At 41.2% G+C, this 27,093-nt stretch overlaps 1 protein-coding gene across 1 annotated transcript; it reads left to right on the top strand.

Annotated features, from left to right (window-relative positions):
- The first annotated feature begins 945 nt into the window (after positions 1–945).
- Positions 946–26,494, top strand: Srp72 (signal recognition particle 72). The gene is made up of 19 exons (XM_038327045.2): positions 946–1,102; positions 2,474–2,594; positions 4,351–4,474; positions 5,942–6,085; positions 6,166–6,277; positions 7,784–7,815; positions 9,080–9,204; positions 9,286–9,343; positions 11,375–11,506; positions 12,815–12,943; positions 14,078–14,150; positions 15,667–15,731; positions 17,493–17,588; positions 18,446–18,549; positions 18,662–18,739; positions 19,415–19,552; positions 23,375–23,412; positions 24,294–24,453; positions 25,297–26,494. Exons 1-19 carry the CDS (start codon positions 994–996, stop codon positions 25,472–25,474), a joined length of 2,016 nt encoding a protein of 671 aa, XP_038182973.1. The 5' UTR covers positions 946–993; the 3' UTR covers positions 25,475–26,494.
- Positions 26,495–27,093: the final 599 nt, after the last annotated feature.

Here is a 27,093-nt window from a genome sequence, read left to right as displayed (position 1 = left end):
CAGTTACACAGAGAAACCCCGGGGGGGGGGCGGGGGTACACAACTGCATAACAACCGCATTAGGAGAACCTGGGGTTGACTCTGGAAGAAGGGAAGGGAGGTTTGACACAGGTCTCCCCGGTTACCATAAAAAAGCAGTGACAGCAAAGTAAAGGCTTCTGGCCTCAGGATTATAAGAGTGAGATAGTACTTAAATACTTAAAGGATCAGTGCTCAGAGGTACAGTCTGGTACTGAGTGCATAGCTGATGGTAAGAGCGCTTAGCATGCATGGGCCTGCTCTCCAGCGCCACCCAAGGAAGTTGACAGTTTAGAACCAGAATGCAGAATGGCTATGTGAGCTTACAGAAGTACTTGAAGGAAGTCCTCCAAGAAGTAGTTTATTGTGTGGCATCCACATAAATCGTAGAATTCAGTTCAGAACTGGGCATTCTCACCTGATTAGGAGCCAACCCTCTGCTCCTGAACTGGATCTCGAAGAGGTTAAACAGTGCCTTCGCATTTGCGTCCGCACCAGAGTCAGCCCCGGGTTCTAACCACCGTTCCAAGTCCTGAAATGGCAATTCTGAAACACCCATAAGAAGCTGTGCCTCTACCTGCCTCCTTCACGCGACTCCCGAGGGTTTCTTAGTTACCGTCTTCGGGCTTTACTTCTCTCCCGAAGCCTGTCGCCCTGCCGCAGCCTGACCACCGTGGTCGCACCAGAAGGTGCGCGGCTTTGAGAGGACAATTTCGGTGAGCCCCTCCTGAGTCCTACGCAAGTCCCCTTCTTCCTCCAGCCGCCTTTCGTCTGGAGTAGGGGTGCTAATCACTAGGTAAACCAGTTTCTTGCCGGGAGACCGGAAGAAAAGCGTTTTCCGACGCTAGCTCTGGGACCTACACGCTGGCGGCGCCCAGTCGCCTAGCAACCACCAACTTCCTCCTCCGCCCGTCCAACTTCGAGATTCCCTTCCGGTACAGAGGTCGTCCCGCTCCTACCCTCGTCTCCTCCAAGATGGCGAGCGGCGGCAGCGGCGGGGTGTCGGTTCCTGCGCTGTGGAGTGAGGTGAACCGTTATGGCCAGAACGGCGACTTCACGCGTGCCCTCAAGACCGTCAACAAGAGTAAGTGTCGGGGCAGCCCGGGCTGTCAAGACGCCGCCGTCCGTGTCCAGTGCGCGACGCCTCGGCATAGCGTCGTGGGAATCGCTGCGTCCTCCGGCTCAGCCCCAAGCCCGGGGACGGGCGGCAGCCCCACGGCCACGGGGCTCGGTTACTTAAGGCCACGTGGACTTCCCTCCGTACCCGCGGGATCCGACGCGAGGGGGAGGGGGGCCTTAAAGAGACCGCGGCGTCCCGAACCGCTTCCAAATTGATCCCGATTTTTTTCTCCGCTGCCGGATTTTGCAGAGATGTCAAATTGACTCTTCTTCGTTATTTTGAGAGAACTGATCCGTACAGTCTCGTGGAGGGAACCTGTTGACTGGGGCAAGGGTAGGGGCAGGAGAAGCAACCTTGCTGGATACGTAACAGCATGTTGCAGACAAGGTGGAAGTGTTGCAGATTCTACAGGGGAGGGGTGTGGATGTCAAGGCTCCATTTATTCGTTCCCACGTATATAGTCTCCCCCAGTTTAGCCAGTGTGTGTGTGTGTGTGTGTGTGTGTGTGTGTGTGTCTCCGCCTAAGTGCCTCAGCATTTAAAATTATATAGGAAGAAAACTCGGATCTGTGTTTTACCCCCCATAAGTGAACATTTCTAATTTTAATTGTCTTCAAAATGAGATTCCAATACGTTGTTATTCTTCACTACGTGCCTGTAATTTGGTCCTGCTAAATTCTGTAGAGAGGTGCGCTTGTGTGTTAGGCTTGGTAATGTAACTACCAAACGGCTTAGCTGTGCAAAGCACTAGTTATGTAAAAGGTATAGCAGTAACCTACACATTGCACCTTTGGGTTTTTGAGTTACTGTGAAAATAATGATGGTGGCCACAGTGTATTGAGGAAAATAGCGACTAATTAGAATCCTTGATTCTACTTGAATTAACTGTATTCCTTAACTGGGCCTCCAACCAATACTTAGCAGTGTAACCCTCTGCAGTGATACTTTAACCAGCCAGGACTGTCATTTCAGCAATATATATCACTTTCTAGAAATTCCTTTGATTCATAAACTGAGAATTCAACTCCTGTAGTTGACCAGGAGCGAGGACAGCCATGATCCTAGTCGTTTTGACACTGACCTGCTGTTAGCTTTCAGCCTAGGCCACCTGAGTTATTTGTGTATCTCTTTGATCTCCTTATGGGAAAAGGAAAATTTGAGTATTTGTAACATATCCACAAGATAAATCGTGTCTACATTGCCCTTTGGTTTTGCAATGCTGGAAATTGGACTTAGGGCCTCACATATGTTAGGCGAGCTATCTTCCCATTTTTATTTAGTAAAAAATTGGGTAAGGAATGGATTTAAAAATGACTTTCCTAAAATCGTTCCCTAGTATTGCAGATCAACAAGGATGATGTAACCGCCCTACACTGCAAAGTTGTTTGCCTTATCCAGAATGGAAGTTTCAAAGAAGCCTTGAATGTCATCAATACTCACACCAAAGTGTTAGCCAAGTAAGTGGTTTAGTTAGTTGTCCAGTTACTAGGAATACTTTTGTTAGCGTTGTTTGCCTATGCTAGTCACTTACCTTTGACCTACTTTTCTTTCCCCTTTGTTTTGTTTTGTTTTGTTTGTTTGTTGTGGGTCTTTCTGAAATTGGAAGAAGCAGTAGTTACTTTTGTTCTGTCTACTGTGCTATCAGAAGCATTTATTGGGTTTTTTTGTTGTTGTTGTTTTCCCTGGTTTCATTGTTTTGTATTTGCATGTTTGTTTGTCCTGGGTCTAATCCTTGATAGCCTGGAATTTACTGTGTAGCCCAAGTTGGTCTCAAATTTTAAAATCCTGTTTTGGCCTCCTGAATGACAGGTAAGTACCACAATCCCTAGCTTTCTTTCTTTTGAACTACTAAGAAGGGGCAAACGATAAAGGAATGCAGAATATAAATGTGAAAAGAGCCAGGTGTATAATTTATGCTTGTAATCCTGTTCTCAGGACGCTGAGGCCGAGTTCCTAGTTTGAGGCTCTGTTTCCAAAGGTGGGGTTTGGTGAAGGGTGTGAGTAATAATTCATGGAGTGGGGAATGGAGGGAGAAAGCAATCATGAACCCATCAGTAGATAGGAATAAGGTCAGAGCATAGGCACATCTAAATTGATGGAAGCCTTTAATTGTGGCAGGCTTAGCCTGACCTTTGGCCCTAACTCCATTAATTGTTTAGGCAAGACCTTTCAGTTGTTTAAGTTTCTGTTGGTTTTTCATTTTAATTTATCATTTCACAGAATGTGAACTTCCTGAATGGTTACTTTTTTACATTTGTTTTGATAGATTTTTTTCTGAATGGGAGATTTTAGTTGAAACTTCAAAGAGAACTTTAGATATCATATTAATGTGGGTGAGTTTTAAATCTGGGTATTTGAATGCTGCTTGTTTGGTTTTATCTTTGCCAGTTAATTATAAATACAGTATTTTACTTCTAATTGTTTTTTTTCTTTGCTAATTATTTGCTTCATGAACAAAAACAGAAGCATCATGTAACTTATTAGGAAGATTTAAGAAACTTTTTTCTTTGGAGATGGCATCTCGTGTCTCCCAGACTGGTCTCAAGCTCCTGAGGTAGCTTAAGTAGAGCTTAGGTTTCTGATCTTTACCCGTACTTCCCAGGGCTGAGATAACAGATGTGTACCATCTGCAGTTGTGGGTGCTGGGCATAGAACCAGGACTTGGTGTATCCTAGGCAAGCACTCTACCAGCTGTGTGTCAAGATGTGCCACTTGAGTATTTGTATCTAGGGCAGTCGTGGATTGAGCTAGTCCATGATTGCCGTCTTTAATGCTTATTTCAAAATACCAGTGGTTTTGTTAATATTCACGAAAAAGAAGAGTCGATGAGGAAATGAATGTAATACTTTGTGCCTCTTTAAGAATCTGTGCGATTTGGGAGGGAAACAGAAAGCTTTGTTTTGACTATTAAATAGATTAACATGAGTCAAGTGCTTAGAGCAGTGGCTCTCAACCTTCCTCATGCTGAGACCCTTTAATACAATCCCTCATGTTGTGGTGACCCCCAACCATAGAATTATTGCGATGCTACTTTGTAGCTATTGTTTATTGCTACTGTTATGAATTGTATTGTAAATATCTGTGTTTTCTGATTGTCTTTGGGGGTCATGACCCACAGATTGAGAACCGCTGGCTTAGAGCAATCTGGTATATATGGAGTGTTACATTATTATATAATAATCAGATGCTGTTTTTTATTTATTTTTTCTTCAGTAACTCTCTCTCCTTTGAGAAGGCATATTGCGAGTACAGGCTGAACAGAATTGAAAATGCCTTGAAGACAATAGAAAGTGCTAACCAGCAGACAGACAAACTAAAGGAGCTTTACGGACAAGTGGTAATTACTGCTTTAAATACTTGTTGACAGTCATCCCAAGGAAGCATGGCCTTAGCCCTAACATGGAGCAGGGATGAGGAAATTCAGCCCATCCTGATCTTGACAGAATTAGCCACCAAACCAGCTCTTGAGGTTTGGATATATTCCCTGTTCTTGCTCTTTGCTGAAAGAGTTGTGTGTATAGTATTCTATAAGCTAAGACTTCTTCAAGGTCAGTGCATGAAATTGGAACTTCTGGTTAGAAAGGTAAATAAAGGCCAGTGAGCTGTGTACATAGGTGAGACAATATTTCTAATATTAACTAGTATTCTAAGTTGAAAATAGGATGATTATGAAGGGTGGGAATTTGGGGACTTTTTTGCAATATATATTTTATTTGTAAAACTATGCCCTATGAAAATATTGTTTTGAAAATTGTTAAAATTAGATTTATTCGTTGTATATATGTGTGAGTATTCTGCTTCCATGTATAGTATGTGAACCACATGCTTGCTTTGTGCCATGGAGGTCAGAAGGCAGTGTCCCATGCCCAGGAACTGGAGTTACAGATGGTTGGGAACCACCATGTAGATAGTAGGAATTAAACCCAGGTCCTTTGCAAGAACAGGTACTCTTAACCCCAGAGCTGTCTCTCCAGCCCCTGAAAATATTCTCAAAGGATTTGAGACAAAATTCAGCCTGATCTGAAAGTGTTGTTAATGATGAGAGGACAGAGGTGTAAACTGGGTCATTATGGGTAGGTTCCAGGACTCGAAGGAACTAGTCTCTGGACACATAGGGCCTAATGGGTCTAGAGGAGCAGCTGTTTCTGCCCTTTTTGTTTGCTGATTTTGTTTGAAGGAAGGTTCTTTCTTAGTATATAGCTATGCCTGGCCTGGAACTTGCAGTGTTGACTAGACTGGCCTTAAACTCACAGAGATCCTCCTCCCAGGATTAAGGCATGTGCTGCCGCGCCCAGCCCTGTTGTCGTCCCTTTAGAACAGCTTAACTGAAGCAAGATTTGTGTTGTATATACTTGGTACTACTATCGTATTGTGTGATCCCTGATTTCTGAGAAACAGAAAGTAAAGGTTGTATATAGTAAGCTTCTAGGAAATTTTAAAGCCTTAGTTGGCATTTAATTTTTCTTCTATTTACTGGCACTTAGTAATCGTTTTGTGTGGCCTTTTTTCTTCATTGTAATTCAGGTAGCAGAATTACGTCGATTTTTATAGATTGCATAGATCGTTATAGAAAGATAAAGAACTTGCTTTCTAAATGTAGGTATTATAATACCTACAAATGTATAGTATAATATTCATCACAAGCAATTTTTCTTGAAAGTATTAGCACAAAAAACTAGTTAAAAAATATACAAAAGATAAACCTTTTGTGTTTCCCTTTTCCTTCCTTACTGGTTCCAGAAAACGTTAGTGTGTCTGAAACCAAGACCCTTAGTCACCTCTGACCTCTGTGTTGTGGCCTTAGCTCTACCGCTTGGAGCGATACGACGAGTGCTTGGCTGTGTACAGAGATCTCGTCCGGAACTCGCAGGACGATTACGATGAGGAACGGAAAACAAACCTGTCAGCAGTTGTTGCAGCGCAAAGCAATTGGGAGAAGGTGGTTCCAGTGAGTGTCCTTCCGATCCACGCAGCTGTGAAACAGTACTCGTGTACTTGTGCTTTGACTGACGTTTTTCTCTGTGACAGGAGAACTTGGGTCTCCAAGAAGGCACACATGAGCTCTGCTACAACGCCGCCTGTGCACTGATAGGGCAAGGCCAGCTGAACCAGGCCATGAAAATCCTACAGAAAGCTGAAGGTTGGGAGTTTCTAAAGCTTTCTGTAACTACAGTGTGGGATACATAACTTTAGATAATCTCTAAAAATCGCATTTAATATTTGTGAAATTCTGAAGTGGAAGTTACCAGGGCAGTGAGATTTTCAGAGATTTGTCTAGCCGTCTCTCACTGGCCATCTCTCTAGTTCTGTTTAAGAATTAAAGTTGTTTCTAAAGTTTAATTTTGAAGAATAGGTCTTTGAGGGGTATTTGAGTATTAAATGTAAATTAATTGACTCACAACAAAACAGTATTATAATAAAATGATTCCTGAACCAGGGAAGGGCCAGTGAAACAGCTTAGCGAGCTAGGGCGCTTGCTAACCCTGGTGACCTGAACTCAGCCCCAGATAGCCACATGGTGGGAGAGGATTGACTGTTACAGGTTGTCCTCTGACCTCCACATGACGATACACAAACACATGCTCATGTGCGCACACACATACAGAATAAATTTTATAAATGTAAGTTTAAATTTTTTTAAAGAGTCATTCCATGTATATTAATTATTATTTCTACTCAATACATATTACTCCTGTGTACATGTGCACATATGAACTGTACCACTCAAGGACATTTTAGCTCATTTAATATTTTTCTACATATATTTTATACTTTGAAGCCTTTAATTTAAAAACAGGGTGGTGGGGTACAGTTAGCATTCTACATGGTTTTGGGTTTAGTCTCCAGCTCCAAAATAGAAAACAGGGAAGAAGGAGAGGAATGAGAGAGGAGAGAGAGAAGGCTTGGGTGACTTAAATTTAAATTTAGCAGATTTAAAATTTGGCTCAAAGCCATCTATAGCTTAAGTGTAGGAGATCTGTCACCTCGCATGCCCTCCACAGGCATCAGGCACACACATGATACATTGTCTTATTCAGGAATTCTCTTTCTAGAATTAAATAAATATGTGTGTGTGTATGTGAGTGTGAGTGTGTGTGCGTGTATTTTGCAGAAAGGTAAACTGAAGGGATTTTTAGGAGAACAAGTTTATAAGTAGCATAAGTTTCTATGTTGTTAAAGATAGGTCATGGGAGCTGGGGGGAGTTATATAGTCAGTAAAGTGCTTGCCTTGCAATGAATGAACTCGTTCCTAGTCCAGTCCTCCCATAAAAGAGCTGTGGTAGGGCTGGAGAGATGACTTAGCATTTAAAAGCCCTGGCTGCTCTTCCAGAGGACCCACGTTTGATTTAGCACCCACATGGTAGCTCATAACCATACGTAATTCCCGTTCTAGGGAACCAGATTCCTTACTCTAGCCTTCATGGCCACCAGGCACACACATGATGCACATACTACATGCTAGCAAAACCTACATCTAAAATTAACAATTGCAAACAAACAAAAACTCTGGGTCTGAGGATGTATCTCAGTTGGTAGACTGCTGGAAAATTGCTCAGAAATTAGGTTTTGCCCTTTGAACTGTGAAAAGAATAGGAAGTACCCAGCAATGCTAATTTTAAAGCCATTTACCATTTTTCTCCTCTAGATCTTTGTCGCCGTTCATTTTCAGAAGATTCTGTAAGTATTCAATAAAACCAAATTTTATGTTTTGACTGATAGTAGTGGGAGGTTTCATTATTGTGTTTTAACTTTGTGGGAAAGATGACAGCATACATTTGGTTCTTATCTAATCAGATAGTAATTTTCTTCAGGAACTTGCCTTCAGCAAATCTGGGCATTCTGTGTGATTTGTAGTGAGACAAGCATCTTTTTGCGCTTGTAATTCTTTTACTTTAATTCTTAGTTTTAACATTTCTCTATCAAACACAAATGAAATCATGTGTTTGGGAACAGCATCTCATACCTACCCAGCCAGTATACTTTCACCAACTTAGTGCTCGGTTAGTAAAAGAGAGTACTGGGTGCTGGGGAGATGGCTTACTCTGTGAAGTGCTAGTTGTGGATGCTGATAATGAGTTTTATTTGCTGGGTTCGTGGGCATGATGCATTCATCTTACACTGTAATCCCAGCCCTCTAGAGGTGCAGCCTACCCTGATGAACAGGTTCTGAGCAAGTGAGAGACCCCGTATCAAATAAGAAAGTAGATGGGATGAGAAGATGGTACATGTACATACATGAATATATATACTCATGGATAAAGAATAGAGCCTCCTAGCTTTGTATATTTATTTGTTAGGAATGTGCACCAGCCAGTCTTTCTGGAAGGATTGGAGAATAATCCTTCAGCATATAAATTACATTAGCTTAATCTGGGGCATCAATTAAGAAAGCCATCTACATCTAATTTTTTTTTTAGGTATTGGGGATCGAATCAAGGGCCCTCATGAATGCTAAGAAGCATTCTGACATATGTCCAGCAAATCCAGGAGAGAGCTTTGAATTCCCTGGATATAGAGTTACAGGCAGTTGTGAGGTGCTAGATCTGCATGCTGGGAAGTGAACTCAGGTCCCAATGTTAAAAGCAGTAAAAGCAGTATGTGCTCTTAACACTGAGCTATCCAGTCCTGAGAAGCATGTTTAAATGTGTTTTTTAAGAATTTGGGGAGATGTCATCAAAGCACATGTTACTTTTTTATAATACGTTTAGTAATTAATACCTTGAATTCCTGCATCTGTGACCATACTCCTTCAAGACCTCCTTTCCATTTTCCTTCAACAGGTTTTTAAAATTCAAAGCTGAAGTTCAATTCTGAAATTCAAAGCTGATTCTCAGGGAGGATTCCTGAAGTTATATAACTTCGTAAAGATTGTGTATATTTCATATGTCTGCAGTATTTGATAAAAATATGTAGCTGTTTCTTTTTGTCTATTTCCGCTTAGGACGGGACTGAGGATGACCCGCAGGCGGAGCTGGCCATCATCCATGGGCAGATGGCGTACATCCTGCAGCTGCAGGGTCGCACCGAGGAGGCGCTGCAGCTCTACAATCAGATAATAAAACTCAAGTGAGTTGTGGAAGTGAGGCCTCCCCGGGGGTGAGGCTTTCGCTGTTGTCAACAGTGTCTGATACCGTTGCTTGTTCACAGGCCAACAGATGTGGCTCTACTTGCCGTAATCGCAAATAACATCATTACCATTAATAAGGTATGAACTCTGGTTTTTCTACATGTGTTTTATGCTGAGAACATATTATCCCAGCTTTTTTCTAGGATGTTTTCTTTTTTCCATTACAGAAAGAAATTCAGGTATATTAACTCATAATGGAGAGTATTTTCAACTCATAGTATTGGTGTTTTTGCCATGTTTATTCAAGTAGTAAAACTTCTTTAGTTGTAGGCCTTGGATTTTAATAAAATATTTCCTGTCTACTTTATGCTAACAATGAAGAATATCTTTGTGTTAGAAATATAAGTAGTTTGGACCTTTAAGTACATGGGTGTTTTTTATTTCTTTTCTGAGTCTAAATTGGGGGGGGGGCAGTTATGGGGAACAAGATATGGGTAGGTGGTTTGTCCAACCCACCTACCCTCTGTAAAACATTACAGGAGTGGCTATAGGTACTTCTCACTTAAGAGTACTATGCTAATCAAATTAATTACTATGTGGAACATTGTTTAAATGGAAAAACAGTTCAAGTTGAGATTTGAAATCAACAGTTTGATTTATCGTGCTGTTCCTTATCTTCAATGGTAGGAGACTGAAAGAAGCTGTTTGTATGAGGGAGTTCTAGGACATCTAGGGCTGTCACACAGAGAAACCTTTACTTGAAAAACTAAATAAATAAAAAGAAAAGTCTCAAATTGGCATACTAAAGAATTGAATTATAAAAAAAACAGTAATAATACCTAATTCAAAAGCATGGGTATTGAGAGTAGTGGCTCATACCTGTAAGCTTGGGAGGTAGAGTTTGGTAGGGAGGTCAGGAATTCAAGGTCATCTTCTACTGCACACTGAATTCAAGGCCAGCTAGAGCCACCTCTGACTATCTCAAAACAATAAAAATAAGAACATGCCTGCAAGCAAAAGAAACTGTCTTCAGGGTGCTTTATGGCTTAGTTGTATTACCTTCTTAAGGAATGCACGATGTGGGGGCTGGAGAGATGGCACAGCGGTTAAGAGCATTGCCTGCTCTTCCAAAGGTCCTGAGTTCAATTCCCAGCAACCACATGGTGGCTCACAACCATCTTTAATGAGGTCTGGTGCCCTCTTCTGGCCTGCAGGCATATACGCAAAACAGAATATTTTGTACATAGTAAGTAAATAAATTTTTTTTTAAAAAAAAAAAAGAAATGCACGATGCTTGATAATTTTGTTTTCTACACCTCTCAACCTCATTATGAAGAGCTGGGACTTGAATTCAGAGCCTCGGTACTAACTACATGGTTGCCCTGTAAGAAGCTCCGGAAATTGATTCTTCATGTGGCTGCCTACTTGAACTTAGGAAAGGGAATTAGTGACTGTACTACATTCGTGTTGTCTGTTTCAGAAACTTAGGGATTTTCTTAGCTACAATTCAAGCAGGATTGTCACCTTGACTTGTCATCTAAATTCTAAACGGCATGGTTAATAGACACTGCAGGTATGTGTCTTTGTAGTCATTTTGATTTTTTGAGACAGGGTTTCTCTGTGTAACAGCCCTGGCTGTCCTGGATCTCACTCTGTAGACCAGGCTGGCTTTGAACTCACAGAGATCCGCCTGCCTCTGCCTCCCCAGTGCTGGGATTAAAGGTGTGCGTCACCACTGCCCAGTATCTTTGTAGTCTTAAGTGACTAGGGTTTGTGTTGTCCATATTTACCTACAGAGCACAAAACAGACAGGCATAGTGGTTCACTCCTGACATCATAGCACTTGAGAAGCCAAAGCAGGAAACTGCTGTGGATTCCAAGCTACCCTGGGCTGTAGAGTAAGGCCTGCCTGAAAACCAAACACTAAGAACGGAAAGTCTCAAAACCAGCATCCAACATTAGGAAGATGAAACAAAAGCTTGCTCTCCCTTAAAGAATGTCATGTCAGCTTGTCCATAGCTGTAAGTAGACAAGGAATATGTGTTTACATAAACAAATAAAAACCAAGCTTTCTTATTGTGAAGTAAATGAATGGAAAAGGAAGGTGTTTGAGAGTCACAAAAGCCAAAGTGGAAGTTCCTCTAATGGTGGGCAACTTTTCTTTGTCAGGACCAAAATGTCTTTGACTCCAAGAAGAAAGTAAAATTAACCAATGCAGAAGGAGTAGAGTTCAAGCTCTCTAAGAGACAGCTGCAAGCCATAGAGTTTAACAAAGCTTTGCTGGCGATGTATACAAACCAGGTAAGTAATAAGTCTGTTGCCTGGCTGACCTTGTACTACGTGGGCTTATGAGGCACGACAGGTATTTGTATGATCTGTTTTGTCTTCTTTCCTTCTTTAGTATTACGTACAAGTTTAGTAATTTTGCTAAACAAGTATTGACCCACTTCTCTAAGCATATGGACTTAATAGCTTTAGAGAAAGTTAGCAGCTTTATGGGAGGGGGTGTTCTCTTTCCCGTTTAACTGCTGGTGATTGATCACAGACTTGTACATACTACTGAGCTACATGCCCAGCCCTTTTGTTACTTTCATTGCTAATTTCTGAATTAAAACAGAATCATTAAAGACATCAGTCAGATCTAAGATCCAACTTCCATTTTACTCTACATAGCACAAATTAGAAATGTTAAGGGTTACAATTCTTTTTAAAAAAAATAATTTATTTTACATTTATTACTATTTTATGTGTCTTGTCTGCATGGCTGTCTGAGCACCACGAGTTTGCCTGCTGCTAGATTCCCCTAGAACTGGAGTTACAGTCATGAGCTACCATGTGGTTTCTGGGAATCGAACCCAGATCCCCTGGAAGAACAGCCAGCGCTCTTAACTGTTAAGTCATCTCTCCAGCCCCCAAGGGATTCAGTTCTTTATCTGTATTCCTAATTAAATTCTGAATTCATACATGGAGCACAAGATTTTAGTCCAAAAAGATGAGAAACAGTAATGTTTTTATTATTTAGAGCTGAGTCAAGTTTCTTGATGTTTCAGCAAGAAATATATTTCCGTGATTTTCTGTTCATTGTGTTGCTTTTAGGAAGAAATTCTAAATTTCATTTACCTGGAACTTAGGTTTCAGGCGATTATTTAATCCAGTGGTTTTTAACCTTCCTAATGCTGTGACCCTTTAATACAGTTCTCATGTTGTGGTGACCCCCCCAACCATAAAATTATTTTTGCTGCTACTTCATAACTGTAATCTTACTACTGTTATAAACCATAATATAGATATCTGTGTTTTCTGATATCTTAGGCCACCTCCATGGAAGGGACATTTGACACCCCCCAAAGGGGTCATGACCCTCAGGTTGAGAACCAATGATTTAGAATTTGCTTGTTGCTTACTGTTTTTAGGACTCTCTTAAACCCAGTAACTAGATGTTTTGTCCTTACCATAAACCACAAGATGGATGCTATAAACTGATGTGTTTAACCCTACATATTTTTTCACCTATTGTTTTAATTCAAGCTGATTACTCCATGCCTTTATTTTGGATTATTTAATGTTTAATTTTATTAATACACTTTTAATAAGGGGTGCATCTTTTAGGCAGAACAGTGCCGAAAAATATCTGCCAGCTTGCAGTCCCAGAGTCCTGAGCGTCTCTTGCCTGTGTTAATCCAAGCTGCCCAGCTCTGCCGTGAAAAGCAACACACAAAAGCAATAGAGCTGCTTCAGGTAAAGACATGGAACTTGAATTTGAGGCATCAGGTAGTTAAAACCTGTGCTTTACACTGTAACAGCCTACAAACTAAGTTCCAGTGTTGCTTTAGTTGACTTTTAAGTTACAGCTTTTTTATATGTTGTAATGTAAATACTTGTGTAAATTCCAAAGAATGCTTTTTCATTTGGCAGTCTATACAGCATGAGTTAGAGGGTTGACCTTATTGAGGTTTAGACTTACAGTCCCACACCATGCTTGACCCCCATTTCAGTGATGTATGCCTCAGTGGGTCCTACTCCATAGTCCCAGTTAGGGAGATACTGACTTGGTTTTTAGCATTCTGAAACAGCTGGCATATTATGTAAATATTATATATTATATGAGTTTCATGAATGTGAATAGTTGAGAAGATGGGGAGGATAAAATTAGGACCATTCTGAGAGAAAGTCGCCTAGCTGAGACCCCTAGTGGGGAGGGAGTAGTTGAATGTGTCTCTTTAAAACAAGCAAGTCTGTGTAGTAGGGATCGTGACATCACAGTACCTACTTAGAGAGCTTGCTGTAAAGCATGGGTGTTGAATATAGTTTCTCCTAAGGTAAGATTTTGACCTGAACCAGGTTGGTGGCACACTCCCATTAGTCCCAGTACCTGAGAGGTAGAGACAGGCAGATTTCCAAGTTCAAGGCCAGCCTGGTCTACAGATTAAGTTTCAGGATAACCAGAGCTATACAGAAATCTTGTCTTTAAATAAATAAATAAATAAATAAAGTCCAGAAACCAAAAGTTTAATACGTTAAGCTGAACTTTTAAATTTTACATAGCTGATAAGTAATTATAATCTTACAGTTGTATAAATTAAACATGTATTTTTTAAAATGGTTTTTATTGAGTTATACATTTTTCTCCACTCCTCTCCCTTCCCTTCCTCCTTTCTCCCCTTTTACCCTCTCTCATGACCCCCACGCTCCCAATTTACTCATATCTTGTCTTTTTCTCCTTCTTATGTAGATCCATGTATGTTTTTCTTAGGGTCCTCTTTGTTGTCTAGATGCTCTGGGGTTGTGGACTGTGGGCTGGTTTTTCTTCACTTTTTGTCTAAAAGCCACTTTTAAGCATGTATTTTTAACCCATAACTAAAAATATTTTAGGAATTTTCTGATCAACATCCAGAAAATGCCGCTGAAATCAAGCTTACCATGGCACAATTGAAGATTTCTCAAGGTATTAATGTTTGACTTTTAAGCTCTTTGCTCACTGGTAAAGGTTAACTGCTCCTTCAAACATACTATACTGCGTGTTGTCCAACAGATTGAGTAGTGAGGAAATTGGCCTCTTGGGTTTTTGGGTTTTCCCTGTGCTGTTAGGATGATTCTCAAGCCTTAAAGGTCCATGCAAGCCTGAGGCTGCTGTTGCAGAGCACTGCGCTACATCTCCTGGGCTGTCCCGTGTAGAGAGCCTGCCTCTGAGGGTGTGTGGAGTGAGAACGGAGCTCCTTCGCTTTGGACTTTGCAGTATTTCATAGCTTGTTCCCTTTTTCTTGTTTACTTTGCTAAGCACAGAAACTTATCTCATATGTTTGATACCCAATAGAAGACTGTGGTTTGTTTTTAATTAAGCTTGGTTATCTAGAATTGAGTTGTCCAGTGTCCTAACTTCATGTAGCTATTTGAATTTTAAACTAAGAAGAACAGAATGAACTTTACAGCTAGGCATAGAGCACATGCCTATAACCCCTGTTGTCTGAAGATTGAGGCAGGAGGATTATGAGTTTAGAGCTAATCTGGGCTACATAGTGGGGCCTGTTTCAGAAATGTGAGTTTTAATAGTAGCTAGCTAAAACTAAAGGTGTGAGCAGCACCGGTGCATGGACCTTGACATTACAGAAGTCGACATCAGACAGCTCAGGTTCTCCATGGGCAGTGGCCGATTGTCCAGAAAATTTTAGCTAGCCACAGTGGCTGAGATGAAAATTTCATGGATTGAGGGAAAACAGTTGGCATTTGGGAAAAAGTGTAAAAAGGAAAAATTAAAAAAAAAAATGTTCCTTAGTGAGGCAGTAATTGAAACAAGATTGAGGATTGTTTGGGAATTAAAGATGAAATTTTGGGTTATTGAGATCAGAATTTTAATACCACCAGTTTCCCATTACTCTCTAGTCTGTAGTAATATATTTCAAGTCCCTCTGGGAAGTCCCTGGCCCCACTTCAGTTCCAGTCTAAAAAGAAGAAATGTCACTCATCAGCCTGGAGTTAAAAGACGTGGATAACAGCTCCATAGGAAGCCATGGTTCCGGCTGGGAGACAGTGAGGGCCTGAGAGCTGCTGTGCCACATGCGGAGCTGAGTGTGAACCTCAGCCCTGCGGCCGAGACTCCACCCCTGAGAGACAGGCAGATTCCAGCAGGTGCTCACTAGCAGCCTTGTCAAACTGCACACTTGGGATGCGGTAGGAGACCCTGTCTGTCTCCACAGTAGCTCCAAGGAAGACAGCCGACACCCTACTTTCCATGTTTGTGTACACGGTCGCATCGCCATATGCTCTACACAGTTGCCAAAGCCTAGCAAGTCCGTTTCCTTAAGAACTGAGCAGTGGGTACACCATCCAAAGTCCCCCGTGGTTATGTAGTCAGAGATACTGCAAAATGCATTTTCCCAAGGAAAAATGGTAGAAAGTGAATTTTCTGGTATTTTTTCCACACTCTATTCACTATGGTGCTGGTTTTGTGTCCATCTCCTTAGGCAATATTTCCAAAGCTTGTCTCATCTTGAGAAGCATAGAAGAGTTAAAGCATAAGCCAGGCATGGTAAGTTCCCAGGTGACTACCAGAAGACCATGCATGGGAGAGCTACTGTCTCCATGTCTGTGCTCTCTATGTTCTTTCATTTCTGCTTCCTGTGTGGATAAGGCAGGACTAGCACTTAGAATGGCTCCAGGTCCTTGTCTGGGACACAGTTCGTTCTGTGCTCTGGTAGTCAGCTGTACTAAGTCTTGTTTAAGCCCCACATTACCCATAAAGGGCAGCTTCACCCTCAGACCTGTACATGGATTGTTTTCTTCTTCCTAGATTATCATGTCATTGTAATTATTTGCTTTTTATTGTTTTTGTTGTTTGTTTTTGTTAAAACAACTTAAAAGTAGTGGTCAGTAAATTTAGATTTTAGTTATTTGTTCAGATACTGCGGGTTTAAACCAGGAGTGGTGGCACACACCTTTAGTCCCAGCACTCCAGAGGCAGAATCTCTTTGTTTGAGGCCGGCCAGGACTATAGAAGTGACCCTGTCTCAAAGAGCCAAGTTTATATAGCTCACAGTATTGCAGGTTGATCTAGGTGCGGAAGTGTCTTTTTCGTAATCCAGTCTTGGTTGGGTGGTGACAGACCTGTGTCTATTTAACTAAGAACTGTTTTCTTCATGGTTCTGGCTCTCGCACAGCTTGGCCACACCACTAGTAATTGTGTGCCGTCTTCACGGTGCTTTCTCTTCATCCATATTTTAAGGCCTGTGCTACAGTTTTTTTTTATTAGAATTATACCATTATATGACTAAAAGATCTGGCCTTTTGCTATAAGGAAAATTTCATCTGAGCTGTTGGACTTTTTGCTGTAGAGGCTGTGCAAGTACTCTCTTGTTTACTCTGAACAACTGCAGGATCTCACTGGTGTTGGTGACTTGACCTAGTCAGAGTTTCCTGTCCTTGTAAAATATCGACCAAAACCACTTTGGGTAGGAAAAGAGTTCATTCATTTGCCTTACAGGTTACAGTAAACCAAAGAAGTAATTAAGGGAAGCCTGGAGGCAGGAACTGAGGCCGTGGGACACCATGTACTGGTTTACTCTAGGCTCACATTTTTTTGTATTGTCTGTGACCATTTGCCCAGTGATGACCCCAGTCACAGTGGGCTAGGCCTGCCCACATCAATCATCAGTTAAGAAAATGCCACACAAGCATGGCCATAGGCCAGTCTGATGCAGTCAGTGCCTCAGTTGAGGTTCCTGCTTCCCGGGTGTGTCATGTTCAAGACCGGCCATCACACTTGTGTTATCTGTCAGACTGTGTCAGTTTTACCAAAGTGTCTTTAAAATGCAGCTGTTTTGTTTCCTGTCCTTGACTGTTCCTTTAAGTGCACAGCACATACCCGTGCACACAGATAGTGTGGGTCTCCATGCTCCCCACAAGCTCACTGGATAAACTTTTTACAGCTTAGGGGATGTGTGTCTTATTCCAGTTCAACCATGCTGGAAGCTCCCTAATCACACACTTGAATGTCCAGCAAGATGGTTTGTATATCAAAATGCTTATTTTTCATGTTCCGATCTTACAAAATTTGACACTACTTTAGAAGAAGTCCAATTTATAGATAAATGCCTTCATATTTGGAAAAGACCTTATTTTTCTAGGTATTTCTAGGCATTATATTCTCTAAAAAGAATAACATTTATGGTGAATTAGGTACTGGCATAGATCCCATCAGTTTTTCTTTAGTGCTTAGCGTTTTTAATTTTTAAAAACTATGTTCTGAGAATGAATGGAGCATTTTGTTCATTAACTTCTCTTTGCTGGACAGGTTTCTGCCTTGGTGACCATGTACAGCCACGAGGAAGATATCGATAGTGCCATTGAGGTCTTCACACAAGCTATCCAGTGGTATCAAAGCCATCAGGTAAAGAAACAGGGTGAAGTATTATAAGGGCATATTTTTTCCATAAATAAAGTATTCTCCTGAACTAAGACTTTCAGAACCCAAGTATTCTGAGTCACTCTTTTAAAAATGGAAAATTACTAGACTCATTAATTTTTGTAATGTGTGCCAGGTTCAAATAAAATTGTTAGACATAAGGGAACAGCTGCAAGATGAAACGAAACAGCTCATTCGTATTTTTAGACACTCTTTGCTGTGTAGGTCCACGCACACACACACTCAAAAAGTCAAGCGGGGATGGCTGGTTATTACAACAGCAGTGTCTGGAATGAGTATGTATATGTATCATGTCTCATCTGATAGGGACATCTTCATTGTTTCCGGTGTCAATCTCTGCATGGGTAGTATCAGCTTACTACCATACATGCGTACCCACACATTACCATACACACACATTGCATTTACATGGTTATTGATGTTAGCATCAGTTTTGGAAAGTACTGTGTTGAATTAGTGTTTGAGAATGTGCCATATCTTTTATGGTTTAATTTTGAGAGTACATTGTTTTGTTTGGTTGGGTTTTTTCTGCTAGTGGTAGAAATGAACCGCATCCTAGGCACCCTAGGCACCCTGGGCATCCTAGGCAAGTGCACTCACACAGGCCTCCATTCCCAGCTTGCTTATTTTTGCAGGTGACCGAGATAGAAATGGACCGTATTCTAGTTCATAAATTGATGATTACTTGTTCACATACTTAGTAAAACTAAGATGAAGAATGTAGTGAGCAGGTCCATTTTAAAGGGCTGATAAATAGAATTTCACTGACTGGCTAGATATTTAACTCAAGACTTTTTTATTTTATTTTGTTGAACCTGTAGCCCAAATCCCCTGCTCATTTGTCCTTGATAAGAGAAGCTGCAAACTTCAAGCTCAAGTATGGACGGAAGAAGGAGGCAGTTAGTGACCTAGAACAGCTGTGGAAGTAAGCTCTGAAAAGTGGTGGGATCCACACTTTGTTCATATGAAGGGTATGTGCTTTGTTTATGTTAGTGTCGATTTTATAAACTGTTTATTAACTTTATTTCTTCTTTTAGGCAAAATTCAAAAGATATTCACACCCTAGCCCAGCTTATTTCTGCCTACTCGCTTGTGGATCCTGAGAAAGCAAAGGCGTATCCTCTGCACAGCTCTCCACGGAGCGGAGCGCCGGAACTCCGCTAGTGCTTGTGTTTGGAATTAGAAATTTCAGCTCACAGACTTGATTCTGCCTAGACAAAGCAAAAGTTAGGACTGTATGTATATCAGTTGGATTGAAAAATAGTAATGAAGTGGGAAAGGGGGTCACATGCCCATCACAAACAGTGCTGATAGGATGATTTGGAGACAAGGCGTGGTAGTGTATGCCTGCAGTCCTAGCATTTGGAAGACAGGAGCAGGAGAATCGGGTCGTCCTTAGCCATATGGTGAGTTCAAGACTAATCCTAGTTCAAAAAAAATTTCCATATGCTGATTGGCCAGTTGTGGTCTCTGAGTGCTACTCTGACGTGGCAGTGTCACCAGAACTGAGCTGCATATCAGATGCTCAGAAGCTGCTAGGCATAGCCTCCACTCTGAGATAGCCTATGCATTTGGAAGCTTGGGAAGCCTTGAACTCCAGCACTACTGAGTTACTGTTGCTTTCAGAATATAGACTGGATTTGATGTGATTTGTTTTTCTGTAGAAGATGTAAGAGTATGTTTTGCTTTTGATAAGGGCCATCAGGAAAAGGCAGTATTTTTCTGTTGGCAAAGATGTCCTGACAGACAAATTGTGTGTGTTGTGTTCCTGAACCCCTCTCCTCCTCCAGTCTTAGTAAACACTTGCCCTCATCAGATAGCATGTCTCTAAAAGTGGATGTCGAGGCTCTTGAAAATTCTCCTGGTGCTACGTACATTCGGAAGAAGGGTGGAAAGGTTACTGGAGATAATCAGCCGAAGGAACAAGGGTAATGTTTTTAATTCAAAATATTTTAAAAACATTTTCTAAGGCTTACATAATTTAATATTATGTAAGAGAACTTTGATGGTTTGGAATATGGCTCAGTTGGTAGTGCCTGCCTAGGCAGGAGGCTCTGGTTCATCCATCCCTAACATCACATAAACTGGAATAGTGACACACAGACCTGGAATACCAGGAGGATCAAGGGTTCCAGGTCATCTTTAGCCTCAGCCAGTTCCTCCATCTGGAGCTAAATGAGACCCTGTCTGAAGACAAAAACATAAATTTCATTAGGAATAAAAACTTGACCCTTCTGTGCAATATGCGTTCAGAGACCTCCCACAGCTGCTCCTGGAGCTCACCTGTTCAGCTCACCTCTTCACCATAGCCTGGCTGGCTGGCTGGCTGGCTGGCCCTGGAGCTTCTCTTGCCTCCACTTTTTGGGGAGAGTCGGGTACCTTACTGTGTTGCCCTGGCTGGCCTGGAATTCATTATGTACACCACACTGGCCTTGAACTCACAGAGATTCACCTACCTCCTGAGTACTGGGATTAAAGATGGGTGTCATCATGCCCCAGCAATGTAATCTTTTTTTAATGTTTTAAGATTTTATTTTTGGTTCAAAATGAACAGAGCATGGAAGATACTAAATGTTTCTTTTATAATTTTTTGTTTTGTTTTTCCAGTATGTTCCTTGGTGTTTTGCCTGTATGTATATTCGTGTGAGGGTATCAGATCTCCTGGAGAGCTGGAGTTGTGAGCTGCCATGTGGGTGCTGGGAATTGAAAATGGGTCCTCTGGAAGAGCAGCCAGTGTTCTTAACCTCTGAGCCGTCTCTCCAGCCCCTATTTTCCATCTTTTAAAAAACCTTTTAAAAGATGCCTCCAATGCTAGTGTTTCTGATTCCATTGCTTCAACTGACTTCAAATTTCAAGCTTTTGGGGACAAAATAAAAAATTTAGTCTAAGTCTTAATGTGAATTCTAAAGTGCTATCTATGTAATTTTTTTTCTCTAACGTAAGCGATTGGCCCTTCTAAATTCTTTTTCTCTTTATCATTATAATACATGTTGGCTTTCTTTTAGAGATTTTGTGTGTGATTGTATGTTTTTGCACATGTGTTCACATGGATAGCCCTGAAGATGGTGCTCAGTGTTCTCTGTCTTCATCTGGTGAAATACCCAGCTTATGTATGTGCTCTCTCTGACCCTCGCTTCTCTGGTCTCCCCGTCACACAGAAGCCTTACCTTAACTCTGGAGCCACTTATTTTGAAATAGGATCTGATGTTGCCCAGACTGGCTTCAAACTCACGTGTAGCAGAGGATGACTTTAATTCCTGGTCCTTCCTCCACCTCCTCATGCTACTGCCACTTCCCACCTGTACACTGACTCTCTGTTTGTTCATTTGGTTTTTGTGTGTTTGTTTGTTTGAGAAATGGTCCTTTTTTTATGTTTTTCTGTTTTATTTTGGTGTTCCCAAAAAGCTGCAAACTTGAATCAGTTAAAATGATGGAATCTGGAAAACTGTAGCATTTTTTACAAAGATGATTTATATTTACATGGATAGCCTAGACCAGGCTGGCCTTGAACCCAGAGATCATCCTTCCTCTGCCTTCTGTGTGCTAGGATTAAAGGCATATACCACCAAGCCCAGCTACTCTTTTCTTTTTACATTATTTATTCAGTGGAGGGAGACATGCCTGTGCCACTGCATTTCTGTGAAGGTCAAAACACAACTTATGTATGGGGCGGGGGGTGTCAGTTCTATCTTTATACTGTGTTTCTAAGGCTCAAACTCAGGTCATTAGGTCATCACCTTAACCCACTGAATTATCTTGATGGCCTTACGCTGACTTTTAAGCTTCAAATTATCAATATAAGTTCACTAGACATTATTGATGCTCTTTATACTCTTAAATAGCCAAGGTCTTATCTTAGACCTTGACCAAAAATTAAGCAGTTAACGAATACATTTAGACAGTAATTGGAGTGGAGATTTCACGTGGGGTTTGCTAGAAGTGTCCCTGGTGGAAAGTCTAAGAATGGCAGTGCGAGATGGAGTGAGACATCTTCAGCCTTAGCTCCCTGATTAGCAGTTCTCGGCTGCTCACACATAAATATACAAAGAGATGTTTTGTTTTCTGATGGTAACTTTCAGAGTGCTTAATAATGACTTTGAAATTTTTTCTTGATTTCTTCCCAGTACCTACTTTTTATTTTTGTCAGTATACTTAGTAAACTGCTTTGCCTATTTCAAAAGCTAACAAATTTTTAAGGTTCAAATTTTGAAAAACAAGGCTGGGGGTGTGGTTTAGTCTTAGAGCATTTGGCTGGTTGCAGGAGGCCTTGAGATTGAGCCCTAGCACCATCAAAATAACTTTGTTTTTAAAGATACAGAGTCGTTGGGCATGGTGTCAGCAACCTGTAATCTAACACTTAGAGAATGGGGCAGGTACTTCCCAATTCAAGGCCATCCTTCTCTTCGTAATGAGCCAAGTGTGTTGGCACGTGCCTGTACTACAGTACTAGGGAGATAGAGGCGGGGGGGGGGGGGTGTCATTGAACACCAGCCTTGGCTAGATAAGATGTGTTTTTAAGGGAAAACAACAAAAACAGGTCAGGTATGTCTATAATTCTGTCACTCAAGGGGCAGAGGCAAGGAATCTCTGTGAGTCAAGGCCAGCCTGATCTATAGTGAATTCTAAGCCAGTGTAACTAATTTTCCATATCCTCCTAAAAGATTGCCTATCCATGTTCTCTGGCAGAGAGTTCTTGATTCTCTGAATTCTTGACAAACAGTTAAATCATGAGGGTACGATAGGTTTTTGTTTGTATAATAACTTACTATTAGACTTCTGTACTTTTAGGCACTTTATATACCGCTTACACTACTTACAGGATAACTGGCTTGCTGTGGGACAGTGGTCTTGTCCCCTGTCACTTATATTGTTTTTAATAAAACACTGATTGGCCAGTAGCTAGGCAGAAAGTAGAGGCAGGGTGACGAGAACAGGAGAATTCTGGGAAGTGGAAAGGCTCAGTCTGCAGGAAGCAAGATGTGAATGCCTCACTGATAAAAGGTACCGAGCCATGTGGCTAACACAGACAAGAATAATGGACTGATTTAAGATGTAAGAATTAGTTAATAAGAAGCCTGAACTAATAGGCCAACCAGTTTATGATTAACGTAAACCTCTGTGTGTTTTGTTGGGACTGAACAGCTGCGGGACTGAGTGTGACAGAAACCTCAGACAACACTGGGTAATTTAGGCATGATAGCTCTTTTCAATGAATAGATGATATTTCTAGTGTAAAGAGTTCTACATTAAGGCTGATGTGTGTCATTTTAAGATTGTTTTCAGCCAGGCCTGGAGGTACTTTCAGGAGGTTCCAGCACTGGAAGCCTTGAGGCAGGACTTGGAATTAAAGACCAATGAGGTGGCTCTGCAGCTAAAGGCCACTTGAGGGACAGTGAGGTGGCTCATACAGGCCACTTGCCTTGCAAGTCTAATTAATAATTGGAGTTTTCCCTCCAGAAGCCAAATAGTGGTGGAAGGAGAGAACCAATGCCACAAAGTTTCTACCTCTACACATGCGCCTTGACGTGAGAGCCCACAGACACATCGTTCACACAGACATACGCACATAGTAAATATTTTTTTTTAAGGGAAAAGTTTGCAGTGTGACTGAATTAACAATCCAGCTAGTTGAGAGCTGGCACCAGTCTTAACATACACCTTTATGAAAACATGCCCAACTTGCTCTTTTGCACACATGTAATGAACCATGTTCTATCACAGTGATGTAATGAATCTCAATTTCTTTTTAGACAGGGAGATCTGAAAAAGAAGAAGAAAAAAAAGAAAGGTAAGATTTTAAGGAAAAAATAGGCCCAGATGGTGGTGGCGCACGCCTTTAATCCCAGCACTTGGGAGGCAAAGGCAGGCAAATCTGTGAGTTCAAGGACAGCCTGGTTTACAAGAGCTAGTTCCAGAATAGCTAGGACTGTTACACTGAGAAACCTTGTCTTGAAAAAAAAAATACATTCCGATTTCTGTATTGTTGTTTGAGATAGATTTTTAAACCTTAGTTAAATGAATATATTTTCCCATATATTTTTCAAGTTCTAAATGTGTAGTTATTGCTATTATAGTGGAGTTTACAGAAATTTTACAAACTAATGTTTGCATCAGTCCATTATCTTCAGAAGTCTCACTTATTCTTCATTTCTTATCCCAGTACTTGGGTGTCAGCTTACTCTTAGCTGGTATGTAGACATACTTTCAGTAGCACAATTGTGATCTTCCTATATTAGTGCCCCATTCTTTCTTTAAAATGTATCATTTTATTAGATAAAAATTATAAATTTTTGTAAAGTTATATCTGGAAAATGTTTTCCCTTACACATGGTGGCTCAAGCCTTTAATCCTAGCACTAGGGAGGCAGAGATATAGGGATATTTGTGAGTTCCAGGCCAGGCAGGGCTGCGTAGTGAGACACTGTTTCAAGAGAAATCTTCTTGACATCTGAACATGGTGCGTGCCTACAATCCCAGCACTCCAGAGGGGAGGTGGGAGGATCACAGGTACAAGGCCAGCCCGGCTACATAGTAAAATCAAAACCCGACAGACAAAAAGGCTTTCTCATACTAATTTCAGTTGTGTTATTTATTCCAAGTCATGAACATGTTGTTTGAACAAGCTTGAAAACTATTCTAGGTATATTTCTCATTTACCAATCATTTCTAGGAAAGCTGCCTAAGAATTATGACCCAAAAGTCACCCCAGATCCAGAAAGATGGCTACCCATGCGAGAACGGTCTTACTACCGAGGAAGAAAGAAGGGTAAAAAGAAGGACCAGATTGGAAAAGGAACACAGGGAGCGACTGCAGGGACCTCCTCTGAACTGTGAGTTGTGGCTGCGGAACTCCGAGAGCAGTTCATCTTGGAGGCTGACTCAAGTATTAGGGAGACTTGTTTATATGCTGTATGAGAAACACAGTCCTACAGCCTTGATAAGTATTTGCAGTATATATGAAAGGAAGAAAATACAGTGTTTGATTTTATTACAGATACTAAAACTATGTGATTTTATTGTTAAAAACTATTCTAGGAGCTGTGAGAATGGCCCAGTAATTTGCCCTTGCCTAGCATGTGTAAGGCCCTGGGTCTAAGCCCTAGTATTACAAACCACAGACCAGCTTAGCAATCACATTTAGTTTTGAAACTAAAGATAATGAATCATTTAATTGTGTGATAGAGAGGTGATACCTAGAAAGAAGAATTTAAAATGTGAATTTTTTCTACATAGAATTATAAGTCATTTAAAGTTGATTTTCTAAACTTATTAAATTAGTCATGTAACACTTATTACATTTTCTTTAGTTTTAAGATGGTTTAAAAATATTCAAAGGGAATAGACAGAGGTAGGGTGCACCCATCCTTAAAGTATGTGGGAATTGGGGCTGGAGAGATGGCTCAGCGGTTAAGAGCACTGTTTGCTCTTCCAAAGGACCCAGGTTCAACTCCCAGCACCCACATGGCAGCTCACAACTGTCTGTAACTCCAGTTCCAGGGGACCTGACACCCATGGCAAAACATCAATGCACATAAAATTAAGTAATTATTTTTTTAAAAAAGAATAGTTTTAGGGAATTATTAGGTGTGGAAAGTGAAATTCATGCACATATATGCTTATACCTTGTCCTGTATTTCTAAATGACTAAAAGCCTTTCTGGTTGGTAATTTCAGAGATGCCAGTAAAACTGTGAGCAGCCCACCCACCTCCCCAAGACCTGGCAGTGCAGCAACGATATCTTCCTCTACAAGTAACATTGTGCCCCCAAGACACCAGAAGCCCGCAGGGGCCCCAGCAACGAAAAAGAAACAGCAACAGAAGAAGAAGAAAGGAGGCAAAAGTGGCTGGTGAAGACAATGTACTTGTTGCAGGCTGTTCTTAATCCAGTGCCGGTGACATTAGCAACATAATAAAGATAACACAGCGAGAAGCACAGAGCTCCCTCCTCCATCCCCAGAGTCCTGAAATGATTTCTTATACTTCAAGTGGGAAGACGTCCTCCTCAAACTGTCTAATCAGATTTGGCCTACTTGTACCAAATAGCTTTACAGAAGACTGAAGACTGAGCGCGAGGCGCGCTATCTAAGCGTTCCCAGGATTGAAATGGAAACTAGTGTGAAGATACGCGTTCCTTAAATTATGTCTTAGGAGGCTAAAGGTGGAATCTTCTGAGCATTCCAAGTATTTGTTTAGAGCTATCATGTGATGAAAAGGGATCTCAGTGAATGAGTGGCCAGAAAGACTCAGTGTCTAAAATAATTTTCACCATGAATCCTCTGTCCTGCGACACTGGAATTGGAGCTCTCGTGTGTGTGTGTGTGTGTGTGTGTGTGTGTGTGTGTGTGTGTGTGTGTGTGCGCGCGCACATCTGACTGGCTCCTTTGTACCCTGTCGTTTCCATCCTCAGATTATGTTAACATGCTGATTTAGTTCCACTGAAGACCTCAAGAAGATATATCAATGTTACAAGTAGTTGTCACTTAGACCCCGCGTTCTGAGGGCAAATGGGTTTGGGCTTCTTAATCAGAACATAAACTTTGACTTCTTTATTTTTAAGAGGAAGCAGGTGGTATTGAAATTCACCAGAGCTTTTGGCCCAGCTAGTACTCAGATGGCGCCCCTTTCTTTATGGGACATGGCCTTTCATTACCTTCTTCAAAGTAATGTGGTTTGCAGTTGCTTTGTGGTGTAAATGTTGCTCTTGTCTTTCATGGCTAGCAGGCCACTTTCCTGCTCAAGTGTGAGGCACACCTGGGTGTCTCCCATGTTCAGTACTCGTTTATGCCACCACGCTATCATTCATTTTACACTTGTTTCCTTGTGATCACATTACTCTGTCCTTGTTAATAAAAGTGCTGCTGTGTTTGAGAATTATCTGTGACACTTCTTCAGTGAGTCCTTACAAGGCTTTCCTGCCCTATGGGATTACAGATGGGGGCAGCTGAGAACAACTTACGCAGCTCTCCAGAGAACAGTCTTGGTAAGACTGAGTACCTCTTACAGGAATGAGTGTCATTTAGGGTTCCATTACATCTCTATGGCCAAAGGTAATTTTCTTAAGTTTACCCACAGAATCTTCATGGGATTACTGCACTTTGAAAATTTTGGTTCAAGACACCATGGTGAGATACATACATACTCTAGTAGCAGTGGTTGGTATTGTCATTGCTAAGCAACAGAAAACCTCATTTCAAATAAGTTATTTAAGTCTAAACTTCATCTGTATTAACATTCTGATAAATATTTTGGGTACGCCTTTAACCAGTAGTTCTGGGGTGTGTGGGTGTGGGTGTGTGCAGTATGGAAAGCATCCCTTCGCTGGAGTAAAGATGTTCCAGATGTTGGCATTTATAGCGCACTTCCTTACTGATATATCTAAGAATTTCTTTTAAGCTGAATATCTAAAATTACCTCCTGTCCCTCCCAGCAAAACTACAAATGTGGTGGGATTGGGAGAACTCTGTTTAAAC

Source organism: Arvicola amphibius, chromosome 1 (genome assembly GCF_903992535.2).
Source record: "Arvicola amphibius chromosome 1, mArvAmp1.2, whole genome shotgun sequence".
NCBI classification, from domain to species: Eukaryota; Metazoa; Chordata; class Mammalia; order Rodentia; family Cricetidae; genus Arvicola; species Arvicola amphibius.
Note: the sequence above shows the minus strand (reverse complement) of the source record. Positions and strands in the feature narration are given on the sequence as shown.

Coding starts and splice junctions, on each gene's coding strand:
- Srp72 (XM_038327045.2), top strand. CDS start 994: ATGGCGAGCGGCGGCAGCGGCGGGGTGTCGGTTCCTGCGCTGTGGAGT. Junction 12,944..14,077: donor AAGCAATAGAGCTGCTTCAG/GTAAAGACATGG, acceptor AAAATATTTTAG/GAATTTTCTGATCAACATCC. Junction 18,550..18,661: donor GACCTAGAACAGCTGTGGAA/GTAAGCTCTGAA, acceptor TTCTTCTTTTAG/GCAAAATTCAAAAGATATTC.